The sequence below is a fragment of the Taudactylus pleione genome, unplaced genomic scaffold (assembly GCF_031769625.1).
Source record: "Taudactylus pleione unplaced genomic scaffold, aTauple2 ptg000609l, whole genome shotgun sequence".
Classification (NCBI taxonomy): Eukaryota; Metazoa; Chordata; class Amphibia; order Anura; family Myobatrachidae; genus Taudactylus; species Taudactylus pleione.
Window position 1 is genome coordinate 14,896,747 of NW_028285011.1, and position 26,635 is coordinate 14,923,381.

The window sequence follows — 26,635 nt, forward strand, 5'->3', positions numbered from 1 at the left end:
GTGCATTTTTATCGTACCATGTGTACGCACCATTAAACTGGCCATACATCAGACCAACTTTCCTCCCACCGTTCAACTAAAAAGGTGATTCCACACATCTAACCAACGTTTCATAAGACCAGCAAACTGACTGCCCACTTCTGCTTGTTTTGGAAAAAAATAAATATATATATATAATGTTTTAAAGTTAACTTAGGGCCTGATTCAGACCCACTCGCGAGCAGCTGTCCGCTCGCAAGTGGGTCGATTTTCTGCACTGAGCATGCGCACAACGGAGGGAGCTCCGTCCTGCGCATGCGCGACGAGCGAAGGAAAGTCCTTCACTCGTGTCTGATCAAAGGGGGCGTGCTGTCGATGTTGATTGACAGCACGCCCCCTTTGGTGGGCGTGCCGGGGGCGTGCCTCCCTGACGGGGGCGTTCCTTAGGGAACGCCTACCGTCAGAAGCCGGCCCACTGACATCACTAGTGATGTCAGTGGGAGTGATTTTGGCTCTGATAGAGCCAAAATCACTCCGGGCCTTGCGGTTGAAAACCTCAACCGCAGGCTCCGGCTCGCAGTTTCGATGGTCGCGATGGTCAAGACCATCGCGGCCATCAAACTGCACGCTCGTATAGGCTGTGGGTGGTGACCCACAGCTATACGAGCGTCCAGGAGGACGCTCCATAGTTATGGAGGACGGCCCTCATTCAGAGCGTGCGCTCTGCTCAGAGCGTACGGCTCTGAATGAGGGCCTTAATTTCTATAAAAGCAGGCGGAAACTTTTATTTTGCACTTGCTTTTAAATTAAGTGATCATGAATAGACCCCTAAAAGACATTGTTTTTTTTTCAACTTCATATCTTTGGATACATTGTATTTTATCCTTGTTCACAAAAACAATATCCACGGACATTGACAGTATTGTGTCTTCAAGCTGTCGGGATACTGGTGCCGGGATCCCGACTTGTCGGGATTTCAGCTTCTGCATCCCGCACGCCGGGATGCCGACTACATCCCATTGAGAGTGTTTAAAATTTAGTATAGATCCTTTATTAGTAAAATGTACAGTTATAAATACAATCTCAAAAAATACAATACGATCAGATCCTCTTGAGGAAATGAGACTATGGCCCTCATTCAGAGCCGTACGCTCTGAGCAGAGCGCACGCTCTGCATGAGGGCCGGGCTCCATTTTCATGGAGCGTCCTCCTGGACGCTCGTATAGCTGTGGGTCACCACCCACAGGCTATACGAGCGTGCATTTTGATGGCCGCGATGGTCGTGACCATCGCGACCATCGAAATTGCGAGCCGGAGCCTGCGGTTGAGGTTTTCAACCGCAAGCTCCGGAGTGATTTTGGCTCTATCAGAGCCAAAATCACTCCCACTGACATCACTAGTGATGTCAGTGGGCCGGCTTCTGACGGGAGGCGTTCCCGTGGGAACGCCCCCGTCAGGGAGGCACGCCCCCGGCACGCCCACCAAAGGGGGCGTGCTGTCAATCAACATTGACAGCACGCCCCCTTTGATCGGACACAACGAGCGAAGGAAAGTCCTTCGCTCGTCGTGTCTGGCGCATGCGCACGACGGAGCTCCCTCCGTCGTGCGCATGCTCAGTGCAGACCATCGACCCACTTGCGAGCGGACAGCCGCTTGCGAGTGGGTCTGAATCAGGCCCTATATGTCTGATATTGTATATAACTTATATATAGCGTCCCAAAATAGGATAAGAGTTGTAAATATTCTGGATGTACTAAGCAGTTATATCCAATTTTAGCTGTCTTTCAAATGAAGGTATATTGCAGGATTAGCTTTCAATCCATAACACCATGTGGAGGTACCAGCATAATAAGTTACTCCACGACATGAAGTGTCAGATGATTACGCTGTTATACAGTCCCCGAATTCAGCCTACAGCGCAGCACCCAGTTCAACCTCCCCCTTTCTCCAGCACTCATCAGTGAACAACTGATCTCCATACCCCCAGCCAGGATGCAATGCTGGTCTGAGGTCACACACTGTAGTGCAGGGGAGGGCCCGCGCAGATGTGGATTCCGGCTTGCAGGTGACTGATGAAAATTGGCTGCGTCCTCAAGGGGATGAGTCACACAATCATCCCTCTGAAGAAACTGCCGTTAAGGAGGACGAAGAAATGTATTTAGGGTCCAGTGTGCAAGCCTTCAATGCCTGGAACAGAGGTGAACAGACCTGTTCCAATATTCCTCAGGTGGATCTGATCGTATTATATTTATTGAGATTGCATTTAACTGTATATTGTACCATACTTGCCAACTCTCCCTCATTGACAGGGAGACTCCCTGAAATAGCAGCAATCTCCCTGAACAGTCTGCCAATCTTCCTGATTGCATTTTACCTCCATTCTGTTATATAAAAAAGAGATTATATATATATATATATATATATATATATATATATACATACATTCAATTGTAATCATGCATTGGTTATAAGGCACAATGGGGCAGATGTATGAAGCTCTGGGAAGTGATAAAGTGGAGAGTGATAAACGACCAACCAATCAGCTCCCAACTGTCCTTTTTCAAACACAGCCTGTAACATGACAGGAGCTGAGTGGCTGGTAATCATTTATCACTCTCCACTTTATCACTTCCCAGAGCTTCATACATTTGCCCCAATGGTCCCTATGGCTACATGCATTTTCTGAAAAGTATTAGTGTGTTTTCATCAACAAATAGATCTTACTAACTGCTTTGGGGCTCATTTACATTTGGATGTAAGTAAATTTTATGACACTACTCACAGCGGTACATCCACTTTACCATGTGCTCATAGGTGCTGCTTTCACAATCTCCCTGAAATGCTTTTTCAAAAGTAGCAATAGGTAAGTATGCTTTTACTATTAAAGGAACTACAGCATATTCATTTTTAAACCGTCTCAATTATTATTATTTTTTTTTAAAGATCGTAAATACTTTTAATTCTATGCTTACATAAAGTGCCTGCTTGGGTAAGTGATGCAGATACCTGTCAGTAGTCATAACAATTGCAGGTACTTGAGAGCTGATGCAAATACATTGACAGCTGCCAGCTCTAGCTAGCCGCTGCTGATGGCTGATTCACCACTGGAGCTTTGTTCATTACCTGTGCCTATATTATATGATTTTGTCTGCATACAGTGTTTTGTTTTGTTTGCTTCTTTGAGTTGTTCACAAGAGGGAAGATTATACCTGCTATATAATTTTTGCTCAACTGCAAACTTATAGCAAATGTGTTTTGTTCTATGAAACAAATGTTAATATTTTTGTTTGGTTTATAAGTTGGTTGGATGTAAATGTTTCTGGGTATAAGTACGTGTAATGTAAACCTTTCTCGTATGTTACTGGAGCAGTGCTAGAGGCATCTTTAGTGGCCCTGAATATGGTTGCTATTTTTGTGCAGATTGTTAGAGCTTACGTATGCAACGGAGATTGCAACCCTGCTGCCTGTAGCTGTGCTGCAGAGCTGGCCATAGTGTCCTTTTGACGTTCCTGGTAGAGATGTTCGGTTCTCCAGAAATCCGAATCCACCCGAATTTCGTAAATCCGAGTCGCGGTTCTAATCTCTTGAGGAGATCCGGGTAGATCCGGGTCGCGGTTCTTATCTTTTTGCGGTTCGTAATTCGGATTTTAAATCCGAATGCAGGGTTTTGGATTGCATAAATTACAGGATTTTAGCTGTTTCTAAAACTTTTTATCCATTTATTATTTAAAAAATCCAGAACCAAAACACTTGAGGGTGGTTTGGAAAACCAAATCCAGATCCCAATTCTTAAAGGAGATACAGATCCAAAACACACCTAGTTCCTTGCTTGTAGCCTATACAGCCGCCCGGGGTGTCCTAAGAACACTCCGGCAGTGCTGTACATGCTGGTGGCCCGGCCCCTTCGGTGTGACATCATGACAAATTTTTGAGGGCAGCACTGGATGTAAAATCTCCCTGCTGAGAGCTACTGGGTTACATAGTTTTGTAAAGTTCTGCAAGTTTTGCAATGTCTCTTATTTGGCCACTGCTGGTGTAAATACATTTAATCTGTAGAAGATAACTTATTTAGATACAGGCAAGAAAACATTTTGACAGTTGCTGTTACATACAGATATACAGAAAATTAGTTATTCCATAATATTTTCTATCAAACTACACATAACCAACCAATATGGATTGTGTTATTTTAACTGTGGCACAGTTACATAGAGTTAAGGCTAAGGAAAATATTGTGTCTCTGTAAGAGTCATTATGCATTGCCAATTTCATGGATATTATTTTCAAAATGTGCCTTAAAGAGAACCGTTGTATCAAAAACTTCAAGAAGCATATTTTGAAGTCGCTGCTAATTTTTCTTTATTAGGTCTAGCAAAAATAATAGTTTCTACATTTCTAATATTCTTATATTACCAAGTCTTTTAGTCTTGAGCCTTTTTTTTTCTTTTATTTATTAAATCCATAGTTTGTTGCATAATTACTTTTGCACTTTAATTGATTTTAATATTGTAATAAAATGTTACATCAATCTAAGTAATCTGATGACTTGCATGGTGTTGATGAATATGCCTTCCATTTTACTACAGTAGATTTTTTATTACTAATTAATATACATTTGCCTTTTATGAAGTAGTTGGACAGTAGTAAAATAGTGGAATTGGAGTTGACGGTTTTGACTTCACACCAGTATTAAACTATTGTTGTTTTTTTCCTGTTCAGACATGCATGCTAGCTATGATATTGTTTTAGGGTCCATGTGTCTTTATTTGATTTGTTAATATCAAATTTAGTGTTGCAAACTAGCAATTCACATATTTAGTGGTTGTATATATACACCTTTTGCTAAAGGTTACATAATTAATTTTCAATGAAAAGAGCACTATAGAATTAGCTAGGCAGAGTGCCATACAACAGAGTCCTCCAATATGGAAAAAGTGATGTGCCCTTAGAACTATGTGACCTGTTACAGTGGTGTTGAAGTTCTATGTACCTTGTAACAAAGGGAGTTTCACCACTTGCCATTGGTGTCTGGTCTTGCCGAGATTCATGTGATGAGTCTGACTGCCTTTGCATCAGAGTCCCCAAGCTAAGACATTTACCACAGAGGCATTCCAGTGGTTTAAAACATCTAGTCTGTTCTAACCATACTTGCCAACTCTCCCTGATTGTCAGGGAGACTTCCTGATATAGTAGATTTCCCTGAGGAGTCTAGCAATCTCTCTGATTACACCTTACCCCCATTATGTAGCTGTTATATTTAAAAAAGCAGAGCTATAGATACATTCAAAATGGAATCATTAGAATAATTTCCCTGCGTTGGTTATAAGGCACAATGATCCCCATGGTTGCATGCATTTTCTGAAAAGTATCAGTGTCCACAAGTAGATCTTACTAACTGCTTTTGGGCTCGTTTACATCTGAATTTTATGACACGCCCCTCAGATGCAGCAGTACACGTCCACTTTACTGCCGCGCTCATAGTCGTTGCTTTCACAATCTCTCTAAAATACTTTTTCAAAAGTAGGCAAGTGTGGTTATAACTGCAAAGTCCGAGCAGGGTAGTGTGACCTGGAAGTTCCTAGTCCCAATTTAAGGGGTCAATCCTATTAGATGCGAGTTGCGATTTTCACTTCGAATTCACATAGCGAATTAATTTAGCAATCCAATTAGCAACTCTAACTGATCAGTCAAACTGAATCAACAACTTTCACTCGCACCTCCCTGAGGGTGAGAGATGGAAAGGAAAATCTTTATTTTAAGTTTAAAATGTCAGGGCACTGTGCTGAACCTCTTGGACACCCTGCCCCCCCCCCCCCCCCCCCCAATGACCAATTAGGCATTTGGAGGTTCACTCTAAAAATTACATGTAATTTTTTGGGGTAAAAAAAGTCTTTAAATTACCCCAAAATCAACTTTTTTGTTAGTTTGGGAACCCAAAGTTAATTACAATATTTTTTAGGTTGAAAAATAATTGTTTATATTTTTCAATGGGCCCTCAAAGTACCCCAAAATCACCCTTTTTCCTAATTTTTTTTTTTTTGCATTTTTCATTTAATTAATTTGAGATTAAACGAAAAAAGTTTTTTTTTTTTTTTTTTTTTTCATTTTCTTGCATTTAAAAAAAACAACAAAAAAAACACAAATCAGCCATTTGACGCCATTCAAAACCTACAGTAACTTCCTAATTGCCACAAACAGCCGTCTATATGATCCTGCTAACGAAATTATCCATTTTGGGGGGTCCAGGATGGTCTCCCCACATTTTCATGCATTTCTCACAAATCTCATTTGGCAGTCAATTCGCACCCCTCCGCTGCGAGTAGTGCGAAAAGGCATTTTTAATTGGATTGGAGAATTCTCGGTAGTGCGCTTCGCGGCGAAGTGTGCGAGTTTTAAACAAACTCGCAATTCGCACCGAATAGGATTGAGCCCTTAGAGATGTTATTGAATAGACTAGAAGAGAACAGGGAGAATTTTTCAGCAGAAGCAGCCATGACGGGGCAGTACTAGTTAGGTTCTGTTCAGCTCGCCGCTTAGAGAGAACTTGAAAAGCCCCCCTAAAAATAACCATAGTGTCATAGTCCTGCACAGTTTTCTGCATCAAGTAGGAACAACTAATTGCATTCAGAAACAAGTTTACGAATTGTAGTGCCTGGAATTACCTCCCCTTCCCCCACCCCCTTATTTTCTCTTTACCCCCACATCTTTCTCTCACTGCTCACACTTCTCAATGGCCACTCATTCCCACACCCCTGCATTCTGTTTTTTTGCACCAGAGTCGCCTTCTACCCCCAGTCGCTACAGGCCATTGTGTGCAGTCACTGACACTGGTGGTGTGAGCATCCTCTCTCCCTTCTTCCATAACTTCTGTATTTTTTTTTATAATCTTTATCAGTACTTTATTTTTTTTATATAACTGTTGTCCCTGGTGCTGCCTTTTTTTTTTTCTCCCCCTCTTTCTATCTCTTTTGTCTGCGCTTCACCCCCCACTTTTTTTCCTCCTCTCCCTCCCCCTCTTATTTCATCTCCCATCCGTCTCCTAGTAGTCCTCATCCGGATTTGGAGAAACCCTCCATTTCTCACTTTCACTGTAGCATGTACCTATGCCCCATAAAAGCCCTTGTAATGCAGTTGTTCCACTATAACCTGGCATCGATCATGAAAATTAATCTTCAACCACTTTCATCCACCCATAACATTGAGTCAAGGAAGGATGTCTAGTTCTTTTAGTGCTGCCCCCAGGAGCACTCACCTGGCACAGGCTGACCTGCAAATGGGCAGTGCCCAACTCATACTCTGACCTCTCCATGTACCAAAGCACCTGTTAGAAACAACTCTCCATTTTGTGTTTGAGAGAGTTTTTTTCTTAAACACACTCCTAAAATCATAATAAAGGGCCAAGTTCCTAGTGCTGTTGAATTTCGTTATCAGTTGTTAGTACATGCCCCTAACCACCAAAAAATACGATTTGCTCTGGACAAATGCAATTTATGTATTCTACTCCCTGTCTGCACGCTTTTGCTATTGGCCTATATTTGAATGCATCCATCCCACCAGACTCAAGCAGAATAGCGCAAATCGTCAGCTCTGTGCATGGCCAGAAAAGTGAATTCATGCAAGATACACTACCCCAACTGGCAAGCCCAAAATGACAGGTCACTTGCGGACGCTATGAACACTAGTTAGTGATTGCTCTGTGAGAGGTGGTAGTGAACAACAATATTGACAATCGAGCTGTCTGCAAAGCTTCGGAAAACCCAGCAGATGCAAGATGTGAAAGAACAGTTAGGGTCTGCATGCAGAATGCTGAGGACAGAGAAGTGCCCAGTCAGTTGGCCTCAAATGGGTACATTGTACAGTGCTGGAAGGCTAAAGCTGCCCATCCACTAGGCGATTAAACCTAGCGATTGAGCGATAATGACCGTCGTTATCGTTCAATCGCTTGGAAATTGTCCGCAAATCGTGCAGTAAAATGCCCTAAACGACCAGCGATGCGCGATCCCGCCGGTCGTTTGCGTCGTCCTGTTTTGCCTGTCAATTAGTCATTATTGGACATCATTATCGTTCCATCGTTCATGCAACGGTCGACGTTTTCAAAGCCGGAACGACCAACATATATAGATTTAAATAAATATTTCAGCCCACCTTTATTAACAACTGCTTTGAAAATTGTTGGTCTATGGTCTTTGGACGTTTTGTGCAATCGTTCATGCACATGAACGATAACTAAATTTGTGAAGATCTTTTGATCTTTCATCTTTCAGGGACAAATCTGCTAGTGGATGGGCAGCATTACAGTTGTGCTGAACTACCAGAAGGATTATGGCCAAAGGCCAAAGGCAGATTTGGGCAGTAGAGAAAGGTGAGGACTGGCTGTGTGTATTAGATCGGCCAGCTGGTGAGCGATGGTGTGCACATCGTAGATGCATTGGGTGCCCAGGGATCAGAATCACTGGGACGTGCTGGACATAGTTAGGGTCTTCTGATGCTGTGCTGCATCTGGTTAGTATAGAGCATATAGTAGCAGCAATAGAGGTTCATTGGTGTCCTCCAAGGATATTCTGTTTGGAGATGGTCACTGGAGACACTATTTATGTTGGGCTGCATAGGTCACAACTCGGTGGTGCAGGATTGGAAAGAGCAATGGCATATTAGGGAGGCCAAGATAATTAAGGACCTCAATTTACAGAGTACACGCTTTCAGGGGGACTCCGATGTTTACATTGAGCTGGTTTGCGATACAAAAATGTGTTGGCAAACCTCCAGATGACTTCACAGAATTTTGTTACTTTTTATTATTGATGTCCTTTGAAAACACTCATTTGATCCATAGTTCTGCTCTGCTAGATATGATAAGCATTTCTGAATAAAGCATTCTAAAAGTTGCATTCAAAATAAGTCTCTGAGCACACTTTATTAAAATAAATTCTAAGAATACAATTTGATCTGTCATGCCTTGAGATCACTTTGTCCCTTTAAGCCTTCTCTTTCCTCGGCCCTGCATCTTATATTTCAGCAGGCTTTTTACAGTATAATGGAATGTGTCTCCTCTCTGACTAGGAAACCTCAAACAAGTAACACATTCCTTTATCTACAAATAGACTACGGCACCATTTCAGCCAGGGAAATATATAGAGAAGAAGTTAGTGATAAACAGATATTCATACCAGACATATTTCAGATTACTAGACTTACACGGTCGTTCATTTCTGTGAAATTGAAGTAATTAATTGCACTTTAGTGGTATTAGTCTCATATATTATATAAGATAATGGCCCTGTACATATAGTTTCTGGCTTTCACTTTGCATCATTGTTGACATTGCCAGGACACTTGGTAAAATACAATAAAATTGTAACTGGAGCGTTCGTTTACACTAAGCTGTAGGAAGTTTTGATGAATGTGCTTCTGAAGTTATTTTAAAAGTAAGGACAAGTAACTAAGTTTGTTTTTAACCAGCGTGTGTTTTTAACTAGCCCTTATTTTTCCATATCAAGGGGCAGAATCAATTAGCTGTGCAGTTCCGCTGCACACCTTTCTGATTATTACTGTAGTCAAAACCTTGCTTATTTTTGATCAAGCCTCTATGGGGCGCAAGCAAATTAAGCAAGGTTTTCCTACCTTACGGGTAGTCTAATTAAACTTCCCCTAAATTTATATAGTTACTGTACTAAAATGGGTATAGGTTGGAGAGAAGTGATACATCCCACCAGGATATGTGATTTTGCAATGTTGCTGCTCAGTTTTAAATACAAAATGTAAAGCAATTAATAAACCAACCTATTTTTATTATTCTTTATTACCAGTTATTTATATAGCGCACACATATTCCTCAGCGCTTAACAGAGAATATTTGGCCATTCACATCAGTCCCTGCCCCAGTGGAGCTTACAATGTAAGTTCCCTATAACATACACGCGCACACACACTAGAGTTATTTTTTGTTGGGAGTCCATTAACCTACCACTATATTTTTGGAGTGTGGGAGGAAACCAGAGTACCCGGAGGAAACCCACGCAAACACAGGGAGAATATACAAACTCAACACAGTTAGGGCCGTGGTGGGAATCGAACCCATGAATTCCGTGCTGTAAGGCATTAATGCTAACCATTACACCGTCTGTTTTTATAAAGCTTACCAAGGATACATTTTGAAAAAAACTTGGGCAATTGTAAAAAGTTGGAAATTGCCTTAACTGACATACAATTGTTTGTAATTTGAGCTTTTTGACTTTAAGAAGTGGTCTAGCAATTGCTTCCTTTAGTGGTTCTGGAAAAATGCCTGTCTGCAAAGAGCATTGAACTATTTTTGCATTTACAGGGCCAATCATGTCCATACACCCTATGGGGAAGCTTGATTGAGGCAGGGTCGCAACATTCGGATAATTTGAGCAATGTCTTTTGCATCCATTATGTTAAAGCTGTTCCATGAAGACAGGTGGGTTACCTTGGCAGGCTTGGTAGTTTGCCACTCCTTTGATGGCACTGTGGGGATTCCAGCCCGAATGGAGGATACTTTATCTGCAAAGAATTTTGCAAACTTATTGCATCTTAACTGGGAGAAGGTTTCATCAAGCTCCAGGCATGCTGGTTTGTAAAGCATCTCCACTGTACGGAAAAGCTGAGCTGGCCTGTTCGCTGCCTTGATCTCATTTGAAAGTTACTTTTCTTATGGGTGATTGTTGATTGATATTCTCCAATAGGTTTGATTAGTTTTAACTTATCCTCTACCAGGTTTGTCTTCCTCCATCATCTTTCAAGTTTACAACCCCTTTTCTCGAGTTCACCAACACTATTGTCAAACCAAGGGGCTTCACGGTGTGGTATGCGGGGTCGTATATGCACAATGGCGATATCCATTGCAGCTGTCACATCCCTGTTATAGTAATGGACTAGGGAACAAAGATCTTCACAGGCCCCCATTCCCGCAGAGAGGTCCAGGTTTGCTGCAAGAGCCTGGGGAGTCGTACCCCTTCTTGGACGATACCTTGTCAACTCCATGGGTAAAGATCTATTTCGAGGGGTTGCGACTGAGAAGCAAATTGAGTGGTGGTCTGACCATGTGACTGGGTTTATATTTAGGTCAGATACTTCTAATCTAATCTGGAAGACAAGATCAAGAGTGTGACCACTTATATGTGTATCAGAAGGAATGACTTGTGTGAGGTCCAGAACATTAATTGTGCACAGGAGGTCTAGGCCAAGGTGTGAGAGCTCATCAACCCATGCATTGAAATCTCCAAGGATCAGCCATCTTTGATGTTCCAGAACAGGTCCAGCAACAATATCTGCAAATTCTTGTAGAAATATCTTTCTATCTCCAGGGGGGCCGTAAATGAGAAGTACTCCGAATCCTAATTCTGTAGAACTCCGAGCAGCACTCAAATCAGCGAGTATTTTACATTGGGTGGACCCAAAGTTCAATGCTTTTTTTTTTTTTTTTTTTTAAGCATATGGCCACTCCCCCTCCCCTACGGAGAAGTCTTGGGTTGTGAATGAGTAATTTGTTGGAACTGCAATTTCAAAGATAGGTGCTGCATTTTCGTCTCTGTAATTCAGGAAAGATCTGAAGATTCAATAAGGTCAGCAATTGTAGCAGTCTTGGTTCTTATAGATCTGGCATTACAAAGGATGGACCTGATTGGGCCTGTAGTTTTATTATATTGAGTGTGGGGGCTCTGGAGATGTCAGTCACAGAGCGAGAACTTACAGATCTGTTCTTCCAAGCACAGGGCCGTTTGTTAATTACCACTTCTATTCGTCTCCTATATGAAACTAGTGAGCTGTAAGATTTTTGGCTTGGCTTCCCACGACTGCCCCGTTGACTTTTTCTGAAAATGCCAAGGGATTAAAGCTATTGACCCTGTCCTGGGTCAATAGGGACTGCTGCTCGTGGTGGGCAAAGTGAAAGCATAAAGCTGGAGCATGTGCAAAAACTCCATAGACAAAAAACAGCAAACTTTTTACCATCTTAGAGCAGGTGAAAGTTGTGCAAAATCCCTATTTTTGTTTGAAAATGTGGGGACTTGGTTCAGAACCCCTTGGACACTCCTCCTAATGATAAATTAGGCAAAATACATTTTTAATTACCTTAATTTTAGGGTGAAAAAAAAAAGTGTTGGAAAATGGGTTTAAAGTAGTGGGTCTGGTATTTTGGGGGGCTGTACCAGGTGAATTTTTACCATTTTTTATTTTTTTTTACTTAAAAATATACTTGCAGCCTATCTGTTATACCACACCCATTATAAGCATCTTGGTTACATCTCTACATGCTGCTTAATGAGTGTATAGCAGCAATAGGGCATTTGCACTAGGCTAGGTGGCCGAAGGCCCATCATGGGTGTGTAGGCAGAATTGCAGGCTATTCATAGGTGAGGTATAGGACTGGCAATAATGTGTACTTCACAAGCTGATGGACGGAGTTCAAATTCTTGCACCTCTGAATAAGGCCCTGTGTGCTTTTTGTTTTGTTTTTTGTTTTTTTTTCTTCCCTGTCCCTCTTAGATTGATAGTTTCTTTGGGCTTTATTGCTAGCTGTAGACTTAAAGAGCCAAAGTATATATAAAATGTACCTTTATGGAAAATGTATTCATGAGCTGATCAGCTTTTGAAAAGGGTAGAATTGTGACTAATGATGAATATTTGTTTGATTTACACAGAAAATGCCAGAAGGGTCCAAAGACCACAACCACTGGTGGGCAATTTGAGTCCCATCATATTTCATCTTAATCCAGCATCAGTCCTATGATGGCACATAGTCAGCAGTTTGACATCCAGGTATTAAATGATCTTCAGCAACGCTACCCTGAGATTCCATTGGAAGTGGTATCTCAGTGCATGATGCAGGTATGTCTTAGTGTAAAGCATGTAGTCACAGAGCTTATGTATTTTGTGTAATATGAGTTGCCTACCTTTGGACATACTCTACTACTATGGGATGCCCTACAGTGTGTCTCTTTGTTAATGCTCCCCTGTCAGGTTACTGGCACACACTGCCGGTGTTGACAACTGCACTGGAGAGAGTTGTCCGCCCTGGTGGTGTGACTGTGTGGAAGAATGAAACTGTTGATTGATATGTACAGTATATAGCCACATTCACTGCCCCCTCCTCGCTGTATAAATTGCCAGGTTGGTTTGAGTCTGCGCTCTCCTCTTTTTTTTCACAGGTTTGTGCTACTATTGAGTCTTTTATTTTAGAAATATGGCCTTAATTCAGTGATACTAAAATTGGTGTTCATTCTAGCACCCTGCTCCTGTTAAAACCTGTGCAGTTCCTCTTTCTACTTCAGGGTCCATAGGGGGTCCACAGGGTTGACCTTGGGGTATAGGTTGGGAACCAAATCCGGGCACCACGCAGTTAAAGCTTTTAGCTCCCAGGATGCACTTGGGTCCACTCTCCCTATAACCCCACCCCCAAGCCAGAGGCACCTCAGTTTAAGTTGGTGCCCGGCCGGAATCGGGTCACCGTTTAGTGCAGTGGGGAGCTGATTAGCAGCCCCTAAGCTTTATTTTTTCTAAAGGACAAAGTTTTTTATTTTTACTTTGGATTCTTCAGAGCGGCAGCGTCAGACTGTCCATAGGACGTCTAAGCTGCCGCTCCGTCACCCCGCTGGCGCTGAGACGCCAGTACAGATCTGGGGATCTCAGCGGGACCCCAGAGTCTGTACTAGCCGGACTCTGCGGGCGCCCAGGACTGCTGCCGGATCCACGGGGAGCAGGTAAGGCGCGGATCACCGCTTGCGGTGATCCGCGCATTTGAAATGCAGTCCTGTGCCTCCGGTCTCTGGGGACAGACCGGAGGCGTCGGCAGTGGCGGCGGGCCTCCCATACCCCGTGTGTCCACTAGACCACCAGGGACTTAGTGTTCGGTGCAGGGAGCCGGCGTCCCGGGGGTTAATAGCCGGCCAGGGGAGACAGCCTTCCCTGTTACAGCGGCTCCTCCCCTCAGCTCAGTGCGCCTTTCAGTATCCATAGTCTGGCGTCGCTGAGCTGCTTCCTCCGCGGGCCACGCTTCTTCTGAGGTCTCCAGCGGCCATTTTCTCTGTGGTGCAGCAGAGATCTCCGGAGATGGCAGTGAGCCCAGTCCCCCTGCGTACCTCACCATCAGGTCAGTGTACACAGCGCTGTAGCCATCCCAGACACTGAATCTGGGTAAGTTGCATGCAGTGTAATAGTGCAGTATATTATATGACATGTTTATGTATATATGTGTATATCTGCATTGTATGTGACTTATGCTAGTGCTGACTGTCTGTACTTTATTCTCTCACCTGTCAGTGTATATCTATCCCTTTCCTTATCTGCCCTAATACAGCTGTACTTGGGGTGGTTCTGAGACTCACATTTATATACTTGTTAATATTTGTGAGGTTTGTCACATACTGTTGCGTGCTGCACGTTGCCATATTTTGAGTGGAACTGTGTGTTGCATACACTGAAAATGGGTCCCTGCAGCTAATTTTTAGTATCAGTCAGGACCAGTATAGCGTTGCTTGATATTCCCGCCAAGCTTGGTCAGATATGTCTGACCAGGAGATAGAGCGTTATACTGCACCCATTTTTACTATCCTGCAAGCCATGTGCTGCAGGTGTTAGTGCGGAGGATTTAACTCTTAAAGGGTTCTGTATGTGCCGGCCCCTTTCACGACCCCCTTGGGCAGTTTGTTTTCTCGGGATCCTCTCAATTGCGGATCGCCGGGTGGGCCCCATTGTTGTACCTCACTTGGGGTTACTCCACCATACTGCCCTTTTTCATCTCAGGGTATCTCGCAGTTTCTTGCACATCCCCTGTGACACAGACTACCGCTCCCTACAGGGGTTTTTCGAGTATATGAATTCCCCCTGGTGTCACAATAGTCTGTCATGCCCCTTGCAGGGATTCCCACGGCCACCCTGGGTGGATGTCGTTTTTCTATGAAACGCAAATTGGCGTGGTTGACGCCCTGTGGTTACTTCCCACTTGGCTCTGCCGTGAACTGGATACTGTTTTGGGCTCTTTCCCTCTTACGGGGGGAAGCCTATCTCAAGTATTATTATCCCTGTTTTAGGGCTGGTAGCAGGTCCATTCTGGTTAGAGTGAATGTTGACCTGCACCTGTATCATACACCCTCAGTATTACGTGCCTTCTGGTTCCCTGTTGCTGACTAGCGGGTGGAACGCATGGCGGGACTCTGGCTGTTGCCAGATATGAGGTATTACAACAGTGTTTGGTCTCCTGTCCCAAATTCCCTGAGGGTCATCATGAGCCCCTCCTGGGGTGGATGGGCATGTTACTCGTCTGATTACAGACGTTACTACGCATCCCATTCCTGTGTGGTCGGATTCTTCTGATCCGTAGGTGGTAACTCTGCCTGAAATCAGTATACTCGCTTTCAGGGGTTGTTACCCATCCTACCATGGCTATAGCATGGTTGGTTAATACTATTGCATACTGAGCTGATGCATTTGTAATGTTTTTTCCCCTCCAACACGTCTGGGGTTCAAATGTATTTGGTCGCTCACGTAATATATGCAGTTGTCATAGGTGGACATGCCTATATTGGATACCAGCTCCTAACTTTCAGAGTTCCGGCTGCGACGGTATCCTCCGTAATACCCTATGGCTGCGCTCTGGGAATGCAGAGGTGCAGATACCATCTATAGGGTATATCTTGTTGGGTCCTGACCTTGACAGTGGCAGTACAAATTTCCCGCCTTCAGCTATGCTCACTATAGGGCCTCAGACTATTAAGTCTTTTTGTCCTCTGGGTCAGCCTAAAGGTCTGTTTCTTCATAGACTGTCGGCCTTTACAAGGGCCGACATATCCAGTTCCGAGCAGGCCTGGACTGCCAGCCGATCCTGCTTCTGAACCTACGGATATATCGTCAGCCTGACGAGACAGGCCTACCACTGGGAGATTGGCGATTTTCTCAGTTTGCCCGGTACTAGTGTCTAGTTGCCGCGGCTACGTGGGTAGGAGGGTACGCACTCTCTTTGCTCAGGCGGCCTATTTCCATGTGATGGTACTCAGGCCCTTATTCGGAACAGGGCCTTACAAATCCAGAAAGCTATACAGTTGTTGCGGTAAGCGGAGCTAATTGGGCCATCCCCACTTTCTCAGCGAGGGACTGGTTGTTCTGCTTTCTTTCTGGTGCGGTGGCTGAATGGTCCTCTTTGGCCTATTCTCTGTCTCATTTCCCTGAACCAGTTCCTAAAGCTACCTGGGCTCAGGTGGCAATCCCTATGCTCCATCATACTATGTTTGGAACCTGGGGACTTTATGGTATCACTGGATATACAGGACGCGTGCCTACGGGTACTTACAGAGACCTTACCTCAGCATGGACTGAGGTTTGCTGTATCACAGCACTTACGATTTTTCGGGCTCTGCCTGTTGGGACTGCTCTCAGCCCCACAGGGGTTTACCAGCGTTTTGGATTTTCTGACAGTTCTTCTGTTCAGTATATCCCAATGCTCATGTACCTGGATGGCCTCCTGCTCTTAGCAGGATCACCGGGGTACTTTACAGCCGGGTCAGGTTGACTGTGGCTTCTTCAGGGTGCAGACGTTTAATCAATGGGGAAAAAGTCCTCCCTGCATCCCTTTCTGGGTATTCTTCACCTAGGAGCCCTGCTGGATTCTCAGAATCTGAGAATTCTTCTGGCGTAAGACGGCATCTCCACTCTTCCATTAGGAGTACATGGATGTCTGCGCAGTCGACATATGTCTTTACACTCTGGGATGCATGGTCCACTATTCAGTGTCTGCCTTTGGAAGGGTGGAATGGGCTTAGTTCCATTCCAGGCCTTTCCATAATTGGCTTATCTCCAGATGGAACAAGTTTTTTCTGTCTGATCACTGTTCAAACGATGATGCTCTCCCCGGAGGCAAGTCGGTCCCTTTTCGGGTGACTATGGCCATCTCGTCCAGGGTATTCTTTGCTAAGGACAGTGTCTGGTTCGCATCCATTTCAGTGCAGTTGGATGTCTGTCGATTCCACCCTGTCAGTTAACTTGTTGGAACTTTAGCCTGTCTTGGGCCTTCACTCTGGCATAGCCCTTGTTTCCCGGTGAACCTGAAAAAGTTCAGTCCGACAGGGTCAGAACAGTGGCTTCCTTTTTAGCAATACTGTTCGTTGGGTGGCAATGTCAGGTATGTCATACATTCGGACATTGTCTGAGGGTCTCCTCCCGACCATCTCGACAGTGTTCACTTCAGGTGCTCTCCATTGGGAAGCGGGAGTCCTCAGCCATCACGACGTGCATCCAGGGGACTAGTCTCTTCCCCAAGAGAGGTTTCATCTCCTGGTGAGCAGGGGGGGGGGTCCTCCTGAGGTGACCCTCATGGCCTTCTGACTCTATCACACTATGGTGTTACAGTCCAACTCTGGGGATTCTGAAGCAACCTTCAGTGACTCTTTGTCGGTGAAGTGGTTCTTCCAATTTGCGTACCTGTGTTCTCTGGTCTCCATTTTTCCTCGAGGGAAGTGTTTCAATCGAGACGGAGATGCTTTCCTGCTGGTGGCTCCTGATTGCCCCAGATGTCAGGGGTACTTGGTTTTTCGGAGTCTCTCCATCGATACTCCATTCCTGATGCTTCACTGCCAAGACCTGTTGTCTCAGGGTCCTGGGGTTTGCCTTGGACCTGGGTAGTTTGTCTTTGACTGCGTCCCTACAGTGGTCTTACGGCTTCCCTGGCTTTGTCATCGTTGGAATGATTAGAGCACATGGATCAGCTTTTGCTGGGACCTACCACAAACTGTGGCAGCCATAATTCTTATGGTATTATACCTGTCGATATGATCCTCTGGGGTCCAGGATTTCCAGATATTCTGGCATTCCTTCCGGCTGGCTTGGGTTTCACCCTCGGCCTGGCCTTCCTGACAGTGCGGATCTCTACACTGTCAGTATGATTAAGATATGGAATTGCTCCGCTCTGATATCCAGTTCATCCTTTGGAGTGTTTTCTGGATTATGCCTCCATTTGTCCTCCCTAGGGACTCCTTGGGAGTTAGTAGTGGTTCTTCGTTAACTCCGGGGAAAGTTAATGGAACCGCTGGTTGTGATAGCCATTACATGGTCTATTGCTTTGGCTTTCTCTCTTTCTCTCAGGGAGTTTATATCACCCAGGTGAGTGTCGGAATTGGGAGCGTTCTCATGTGGCTCCCTCTTCTGGAGGGCATCTTGTCAGGGTGTGAGTTGCTCTCACCCTGTGTTTCTTCTTAGTGATTTTTAGGTTCCATATTATTCTGGAACTTATGGTGAGGCCATTCAGTCCCCAGTCCTCTCGGCTGGTGTGGCCTCATTGACTGTGGTCCGGCCTCTGTGGATTTATGTGATCCGTTCAGGTTCCTGACGGAAATCGGACTCCGTGGTCTGAAATTTCTGGTTTTAACAGGAAAGGATGGCCGGCCTATGGCCAAATGTTGGCTGGACGGCCTCATATGTCTTCTTCAGGGGCCTACCCATGGGTAGGCCTTTCTGTTGTTGATGCTTGTTTTTTCTCGGGCCATGTAACCCTCGTGGGTGGCTCGCTGTGGCGCCTTGGCTGTTTTGCCTTGCTAGATGGCCACGTGGTCTTCTGTCCACACCTTTTTAAGGTTCTAGGCATTGGTTTCCTTTTGCCACTCCGGATGCTTCCTTTTTGGCGGCGGATTCTCCTCTCAGCACAGGAGCGTCCCCTCCCTTGGTTGAACTGCTTTGGGACATCCCCAAGGTCAACCCTGTGGACCCCCTATGGACCCTGAAGTAGAAAACAAGAGAGATGGTAAGAACTTACCTTTGTTATCTCTGTTTCTACGAAGTCCATAGGGTCCACAGGGCGCCCGCCCTGACGCACCTGGCTTCGAATGGGCTGTGTGGCTGGTCACCGGTTTTCCGTCTCCCATTTCTGTGAGTATGGTTATCGAGTGTTCCAGTTTTCTCTCTCTTTTTCTCTCCTCCTCCGGCCTTTGGCTACTTACAAACTGAGGTGCCTCTGGCTTGGGGGTGGGGTTATAGGGAGAGTGGACCCAAGTGCATCCTGGGAGCTAAAAGCTTTAACTGCGTGGTGCCCGGATTTGGTTCCCAACCTATACCCCAAGGTCAACCCTGTGGACCCTATGGACTTCATAGAAACAGAGATAACAAAGGTAAGTTCTTACCATATCTCTTGTTTTCCTGTATAGGGTGTCGATCTGTTCTGATGCTTCTAGCACACAAACTGCTGAATTACAGCAGTTTGTTGCAACAGCTGAGCGTGCTAGAAGCACCAGAGCAGAGCGAGACACCCCAGACAGGATAGAGGATCTGCATGGGTTGTGACAGGTGCAGGGTGCTAGAATGAAGACTACTAGGATGATTATTATTGCACCAAATTTATAATTTATAATTAAGTATGTATGCAATGCTCTGTTTCACCTCACAGCAGCATGTTAGGCGTGAGGTAACTTTCTAACTAAATAGGTAGACTGCTTGTCAGACTTTCTCTGCTGAAATGCGTTGTGTTAATTCATACACGGAGGCACAGCAACACAAATAGTGCAATGGGATGGTAATACCTTTTACCAGAGCTGCAGTAGAATTTCCGGTTACCTCTTACCTCATGGTTCATATTCGAACACCCAGTTTTGGATTAATTGGCCATTTAACATATATTTGTATTTATTTTATTTCTTTATGGATTATTAATAGATTTATTATTATCATTGTGTGCCATAACATGTGCATATATACAAGCCTTGCTCACTTACATAATATAGGATATGAGGATGGAGCTAGGGGCACGAGGTCCCTAAACTCCACCCATATGACACATTATACATAGGCTAGCTTCCCACAGCATTTTCATAGTTTATTGCTTTGCTACTATAAAGTCCAACATTAAAAGTGATATATGTAACCAAATAATTGTATTAATAAGGTCTACATAAACCTACTCATTTGCCTAATTTGCAGACTTAGGAAAGCATCATGTAAGAAGGTGACACTGGGGGATGCAATCGGGAAACCGGCTGACGTGATCCCGACAGCCGGCTTCCCGACTGCTTTATCCCGGCGTGGGTTAAATGACAGGCGTCTATATCTAGACGCCTGTCATTTTCCCAACGCTGGGCGCTCCGAGCGGACAGCCGCGGGGGAGGAGGGTTAGGTTTAGCGCACCCGGGGGGGACTTAGGGTTAGGCACCCCCCCGGAAGGGTTAGTGTTAGGCACCCCCCCCCCCGGGAGGGTTAGGGTTAGGAACCCCCCCCGGGAGGGTTAGGGAAAGGCAGCGGGGAAGGGGGGGGTTAGGCACTTACAGGGGGGATTAGGGTTAGGCAGCGGGGAAGGGGGGGGGTTAGGCACTTACAGGGGGGATTAGGGTTAGGCAGCGGGGAAGGGGTGGGGGGTTAGGCACTTACAGGGGGGATTAGGGTTAGGCACTTACAGGGGGGAGGTTAGGGTTAGGCACCCCTAAGGAGGGTTAGGGGGGTTAGGTTAGTTATTACTTACTGAGGACGATCAGGATTTCCAGCGCGGTTGGGCTGCCGCTGCCGGGAATCGAACCGCCGGCCATGCACCCGGCGGTATTTCATACCGGTTCCACAACTGGTATATGCAGAACAAACCCTATATATTATTTCAGATATTGTAGGGGAGTAAGAGCTGTTTGCTTACACTCCCTTACAATTCTGATGTTGTTTACAACATGGTGCTGGCGTATTTCTGTGATGATTACCCCATAACGTTTATTGCTAATTAGAATCAATGATTAGGCTGCCCCAATAATGTGTGCTGCTGCCAGGACTGGCCTTTCTATCAGTCACTGTGTGCACTGTGCCTATGGCAGGGCTGCCATCAGAAATTATGGGGCCCAGGACTGACAAAATAGACAGGGCCCCCACAGGGTAGGGGGGGAGGGCATGGCACAGGTGGGTGGAGCTACACCAGGGGTTGGTACACCAATTTGTTTAAAAAGCCAGTAAAAAAATGCTTTAAAGCAATGTTGATTTCTGATTTTATAATATAAAGGCTTCCTGGATTAGTGGGGGAAACACAGTGTAGAGAAGGCTGGCAGGCTGGACGGGAAGGCTGGCAGGACTAGGAGGGAGACAGGGAAGGTTAGCTGGACTAAGAAGGAAAGCACTGGGCAGGGAAGAATGGCTGAAAAGGGGGGGGGACAGGAAAGGGACGGCTGGCTGGACTGGGGGGGAGCACAGGGCTAGTGTACCTGTGGAATTTCTTCAACTTGCTGCGCCAGCACAGCCAGCCAACCAGCATCAGTGCCGAGAGAGCCTGGGTGGCTCTGACAGCAGTGTTACATTGGTGACGGCATTTCAACTATGGTACCTGCTGCGAGCCAATCACAGCTCGCTGACCGGCAGCCAATCAGGAGCAGCCGCTTCTAATAGGCTGCCATCCCGCGAGCTCTGGCCAGTTCGCGGCTGGCACCATAATGGACATGCCGCCCGCGGCCCTGTATTTATCAATTTAATTATAGGTGGGTGCCACCGGCGGTCCCCCCTTGATGGTGGCCCTGGCCTATGAGCTTCGAGGCCTCCAACTAATGGTGGTGTTTTATAATTCATATTATCCATGTTCATGACGAACTCCCCCAGCCCCAAACTATTCCATATCCTCTGCATTACAGGGAGCTTTTCACGCTCTTCTATTTCTACCAGGGCAAATAGAATGAGACCCGCAAGATAAGTTTTTCCCGACACCAACACATCTTCTTAACCATAGGTGTGCTTTCATTTCTTATGCCCCTACCTATATAAATAATATTACTTCATTCCACTAACCTGTATATGTAACACATGAAAGGGCAGTTCATATCGTTCACAATATCGTTCCATGTGTATGCAGCTTTACATGCAAGTAGGGATTACATGAAAAGGGGGAACTGTCTTGCTTTAGTGACCTCTCATGGTTATTGATAAAGAAGATAACTTAAAGTCACTAAGGGGCCTAGATCAGGACTAATAAACATGTGGGTTGAGACTTCACAAAGTTTCCAAAATTAATTTTGCCAAAGTTAAGAAGCATGTTCGACACTTGTGCGATTCCACGTGTCACATGTCTTGTTTTGAATGTTTTCCAACTAACCATTAATTTTCCTCTTAACATTTCATATGAACCCTACAGTGGGAACAAATAAGATGTGGGCGGTAGAGATACAAAAAAAAAACATTTTTCTTCATCTGGTCATAAAAGTTGGTGCTATTGAAGGCTACTCATAATGTGACTGGAATTGGTATTGCAATCACATTAGCGCTTTCCTAGAATACCAGAACTCTCTGTGTTGCTTTATGTAATAAATCCTGCAGTACCTTTGTACATTACCAAGTGGTTTTTAATTGCTGAGTTTCTTCTTAGACCATACTTGCCTACTTTTGAAAAAGCATTTCAGGGAGATTGTGAAAGCAGCACCTATGAGCGCAGCGGTAAAGTGGGCGTGTACTGCTACATCTGAGAGGCGTGTCATAAAATTGATTTACATCCACATGTAAATGAGCCCCAAAGCAATTAGTAAGATCTATTTGTTGAAAATACATGTAGCCATATGGATCATTGTGCCTTATAACCAATGCAGGGAAATTATTCTAATGATCCCATTTGAATGTATATATCTCTATTTTTTATTTTATACAAGTGTCATAATGTGGGTAAGGGGAAATGAGGGAGATTGGTAGACTTTTCAGGGAGACAGGGAGATTGCTGCTATTTCAGGGAGTCTCCCTGACAATGAGGAAGAGTTGGCAAGTATGTCTTAGACGGATCAAGACAAATGTACGTTGTACTGTATACTTATACCTTGCAGCAAATCCTGACCTAGAGTTGCCTTCTAAGAAAAACTTATTAAATTCACGATTATCAATTATTTGTCAATATCTGCTTTGAAATAAATCCATTACGTTTGCATAATGCTAACCCAGATTGCACTTGCAATGCATGTCTTTCAGAATTGCCTCCCTCTGATCAACAGAGTAAAAAATCCTAATCCAGGCTCTATATTAGGTATTTCTAATTTTGTTTTTTGTTTTTTTTTCAATTGAAGAACAACAGCAACATTGAGGCTTGCTGCAGAGCTCTGACACAAGAAAGCTGCAAGTACCTTTATATGGAGGGTCACAACCCAGAGGACAATAGATCAAACAGCAATCTTTTGCACATTAACCTTGGTATCAATCCAGGCACCAATTTCCATGGAGGAGATGGAACACAGGTGAATGGACGTCCTCTAGTTCATAGCTCAAGTGATGGGCACATTGATCCACAGCGCACTTCTGGCAAGCTTATATGTGTGGTTCAAGAGCCCCATTCTGCCCCAGCAGTTGTGGCGCAGAATTACAATCCATTTTTCTTGAATGACCAGAGTCGAAACTCGCCAACTCCACCCCCAATGCCCCTTCAACAGCACGGTGTTAATACATCAGCTATGCAAGCTTCTTTGCCAACATATATGCACATACCTCGCTATACTACAAATCCTATAACTGTAACTGTGTCACAAAATATACCTTCTGCTCACAATGTGCCAAGAGCTTTGCAGATTCTTCCTCAAGTTCAAGGCAATCCCTATGGGACTCCAAATTCTATTTACATAAGACAGTCATCACAAAATTCTCCAGGCAGGCAGACTCCTCAGAACACGCCTTGGTCACAGTCTTCTCCAGTTCCTCTCAATAACTATAGCCCTTGTCCTCTTCCTGTATATCCTCAAACTTACCAAACTCCGCCATATTCTCCAAAGCAGTCTCAGCTTCCACAGTCTGCTTTTCGTTCCCCTCCTACATCTCAGTGTACGTCTCCTTATAGCTCACCACAGCATCAAATACAACCTAATCAACTAAGCCACCAGACCTCACATGTTTTTATGCAACCTAATCCCTCAACAGCTTCACCTCATTCTTATCCGCAAGCTCCACCTCCTTATCCAAAGCCAAGTGGCCATTCTGTATCCTATCTTCCTTATGGACCTAGCATGAGCAAGGCTTCTATGAACAAGATTGAAATTACAGTGGAATCACCACAAAGACCAGGAACTGCTATGAATAGAAGTCCTTCACCAATAAATAATCAATCTTCCCAACGGAGTCCACATTCTGCATATTCCTCAAATGCACGGTCAGGTTCTCCTTCGAGGGTGATACCTGGCCAGCCAAAGACTCCATATGGTGGTAACCCATTATATATAACTTACACACAACCACCAGCCACCACTGGTGCTCCATCCCCATCTCCCCATTTATTGATGTCCCCACCTAACCCAACTGTTTTTAAAATTACTGTTGCCCGGGCCCCCACTGAAAACCTTTTAAATATTGTGGACCAGGAGCAGCATCCTGGAGCTCCAGAACCCATACAACCTATTTCATTAATGCCAATAACAGGTGTGGAAAAGGGAATTCACAAATTCCATCGAAGTTCCAGTTCTGGCTCGGATGATTACGCATACACCCAAGGTACTATTTATTTTTTGCTTTTTAAGAAAGTTGATCTGAATTTATAAAATTTGTATAGCTGTAAAACATTGTTTGTAATTTGCTCTTTTGTGGCACTTGAATGTAGTGGGGAAAAAAATATCATGTTTTTGCATTCAGTAGCTTTTTAAACTATCCAGCCAGATGTACATAAATTAGTATGACCGTTTTTTTGTTTTCTGTAATGATTCACCTGATTTATGAAACCTTGTGTTAACACCATTAGAATTGTGCTTGTATTGCAAATATTTTTAAATTTTAAAAGCTTTCAAATTCTAAAATGGAAGACAATTTAAGAATGTAAATTATATTGATATGAGACGGCAATATCTGCTAAAGAAATGGGCTTCACGTTTCTATGATACTGTGAAAATGTTTCCTATGAGTCAGAAGTATGTACTCTGCTTAATCCGTAATCCGTATGGGATTATGTTTGTAATGCAAGTATGCACATACTGAAAATAAATATGATTTACAATATGTAAGAAAGGGGTAGCTTCATTGGCTTTAAAAGGTATGTATTATTGTCCAGACTCTTTCACATTAGCTTGTTCTTGATTGCCTGTTGTAATGTTTGTAGGAAAATGCTTTGGATTTAAGATTGCATTGACATGGATGTGCATAGTGAAGAAGTGAGAGTGCATTTCAAACTAGAGCTTCAGAGATGCAAAAATAGGTTTAATCAGATTGTCAGAGGGAGGCAGACATTTGTTAGGCATTACTGGTAGCATTTCTTAAACTGGTAGCAGCATTTCTGGCTGACAGTTTGTTTGCGTATTGATTTTAAAACACATTTCATTCTATTCTTTTTGAGTATAAATTGTTTCTGTGAGTATACTGCTTTGTTGGGACTTAGTCCGTGGCTAAAAGATCTTCATGAGCAGCGATACTGGAAGTGACACCTAATGCTATTGTACAATGCTGAAAGGAGATGACTACATGTACCAGTTCAAACTATATGTTATCTCATGTTCAAATAGATACAGTACAAAGATTACATTTAATTTTACACAGTTTAAATATTTTGCTATTCTCCCTTCTTTAACGCGAGCCTCACTGTAGACAAAATAATTTTTGCTTTTGCATATTGCCTTGTGTTACAGTAGACCAATAAACGATGATATTGAATTATTAATTGAGCAGAAGAACAAAAAAAAAAACATTAGTTGCTAGTATAGGGATAATGAAATGATGGTAAATAACATATCGTAAACTAATTGTTTTGGGTATAATCTCCAAAATGTAAGTTTTTTTTTTTTGTTGTTGTTTTTTTTAATGAGAGACTGTATGAAATCTGAAAATACAACTTTTCTAATATAACGGATGAAAAATAAAGAATCTTTTTGTGCTCATGTACAGCCGATTTCTCACTTATTTTTGTAGTACTTATCGTCCTGTATCTTGACCATGCGCTTTCCTTTCATTGTTTGTCAGAAGGTAAAAGTAGTAGCTTATATAAAGCTTTGTGAATGAAGAACGCCATTCCTTTATGATTGCAATGGCTTGTAGACTACAGTGCCAACTTTGAACCAATACATTATTTCTAGCCTTATTATTGCACCAACGTGCAAGAATGGAAAGACTTGCAAAAGAACTTAAATTTGAAAAAGAGGGACTGGAGAAGCTGAAAGCAGAAGTGAATGGAATGGAGCATGATCTGATGCAAAGACGCCTCAGAAGAGTGAACTGTACAACATCGATCCCAACTGTAAGTTGCCTACTAGGTCTCTTGCACTATTTCCATCTATGGAGGCAATACAATTCTCGGCGATGTGCAGCTGCGTACATCAAAGATAATTATGTTACCCTGACATTGCACATCTTCCTGCGTACTACTATGGGGGTACAAAGGAAAGTGTGTGATGGATGTTGGTTGGCCTGACATTCTTCACGGCCATCACCGCTAATTGAATTACCCCTCCTACAGTATATCTGAATTACACTGAAGTAAGCATAAAATTCCCTCACTGTTGCCCAATATTTGTTTTGCCTTGCCTATAACTAAAGGCAAGTCTAGCATTGTAGTAAACTCCTAAATATTCATTCAAATAAAGTGCTAATTCATTTCTATCTGTAGTATGTCTATATGTTGTGCAAGTTTCTTTGGTATGAATATAAAATTTGTTGGACACCCATATATGTACCGTTCTAACTCACACCCCACAGAGGTGCACAGGAGAATTTGCAATGCTGGGGCTACTGTAATTGGTCGATTCGTGTGTGGCCAGGCATT

At 43.9% G+C, this 26,635-nt stretch overlaps 1 protein-coding gene across 1 annotated transcript in view; it reads left to right on the forward strand.

Moving 5' to 3' along the window:
• Positions 1-26,635, forward strand: part of TAB3 (TGF-beta activated kinase 1 (MAP3K7) binding protein 3) — a 60,046-nt gene that overhangs the window by 14,584 nt on the left and 18,827 nt on the right. Inside the window, exons 2-4 of the mRNA XM_088454192.1 lie at positions 12,639-12,825; positions 22,977-24,384; positions 25,950-26,110. Of these exons, the coding sequence (XP_088310318.1) occupies positions 12,724-12,825; positions 22,977-24,384; positions 25,950-26,110 (1,671 nt within the window). The 5' untranslated portion in view covers positions 12,639-12,723. The remainder of the gene's footprint in view (positions 1-12,638; positions 12,826-22,976; positions 24,385-25,949; positions 26,111-26,635) is intronic.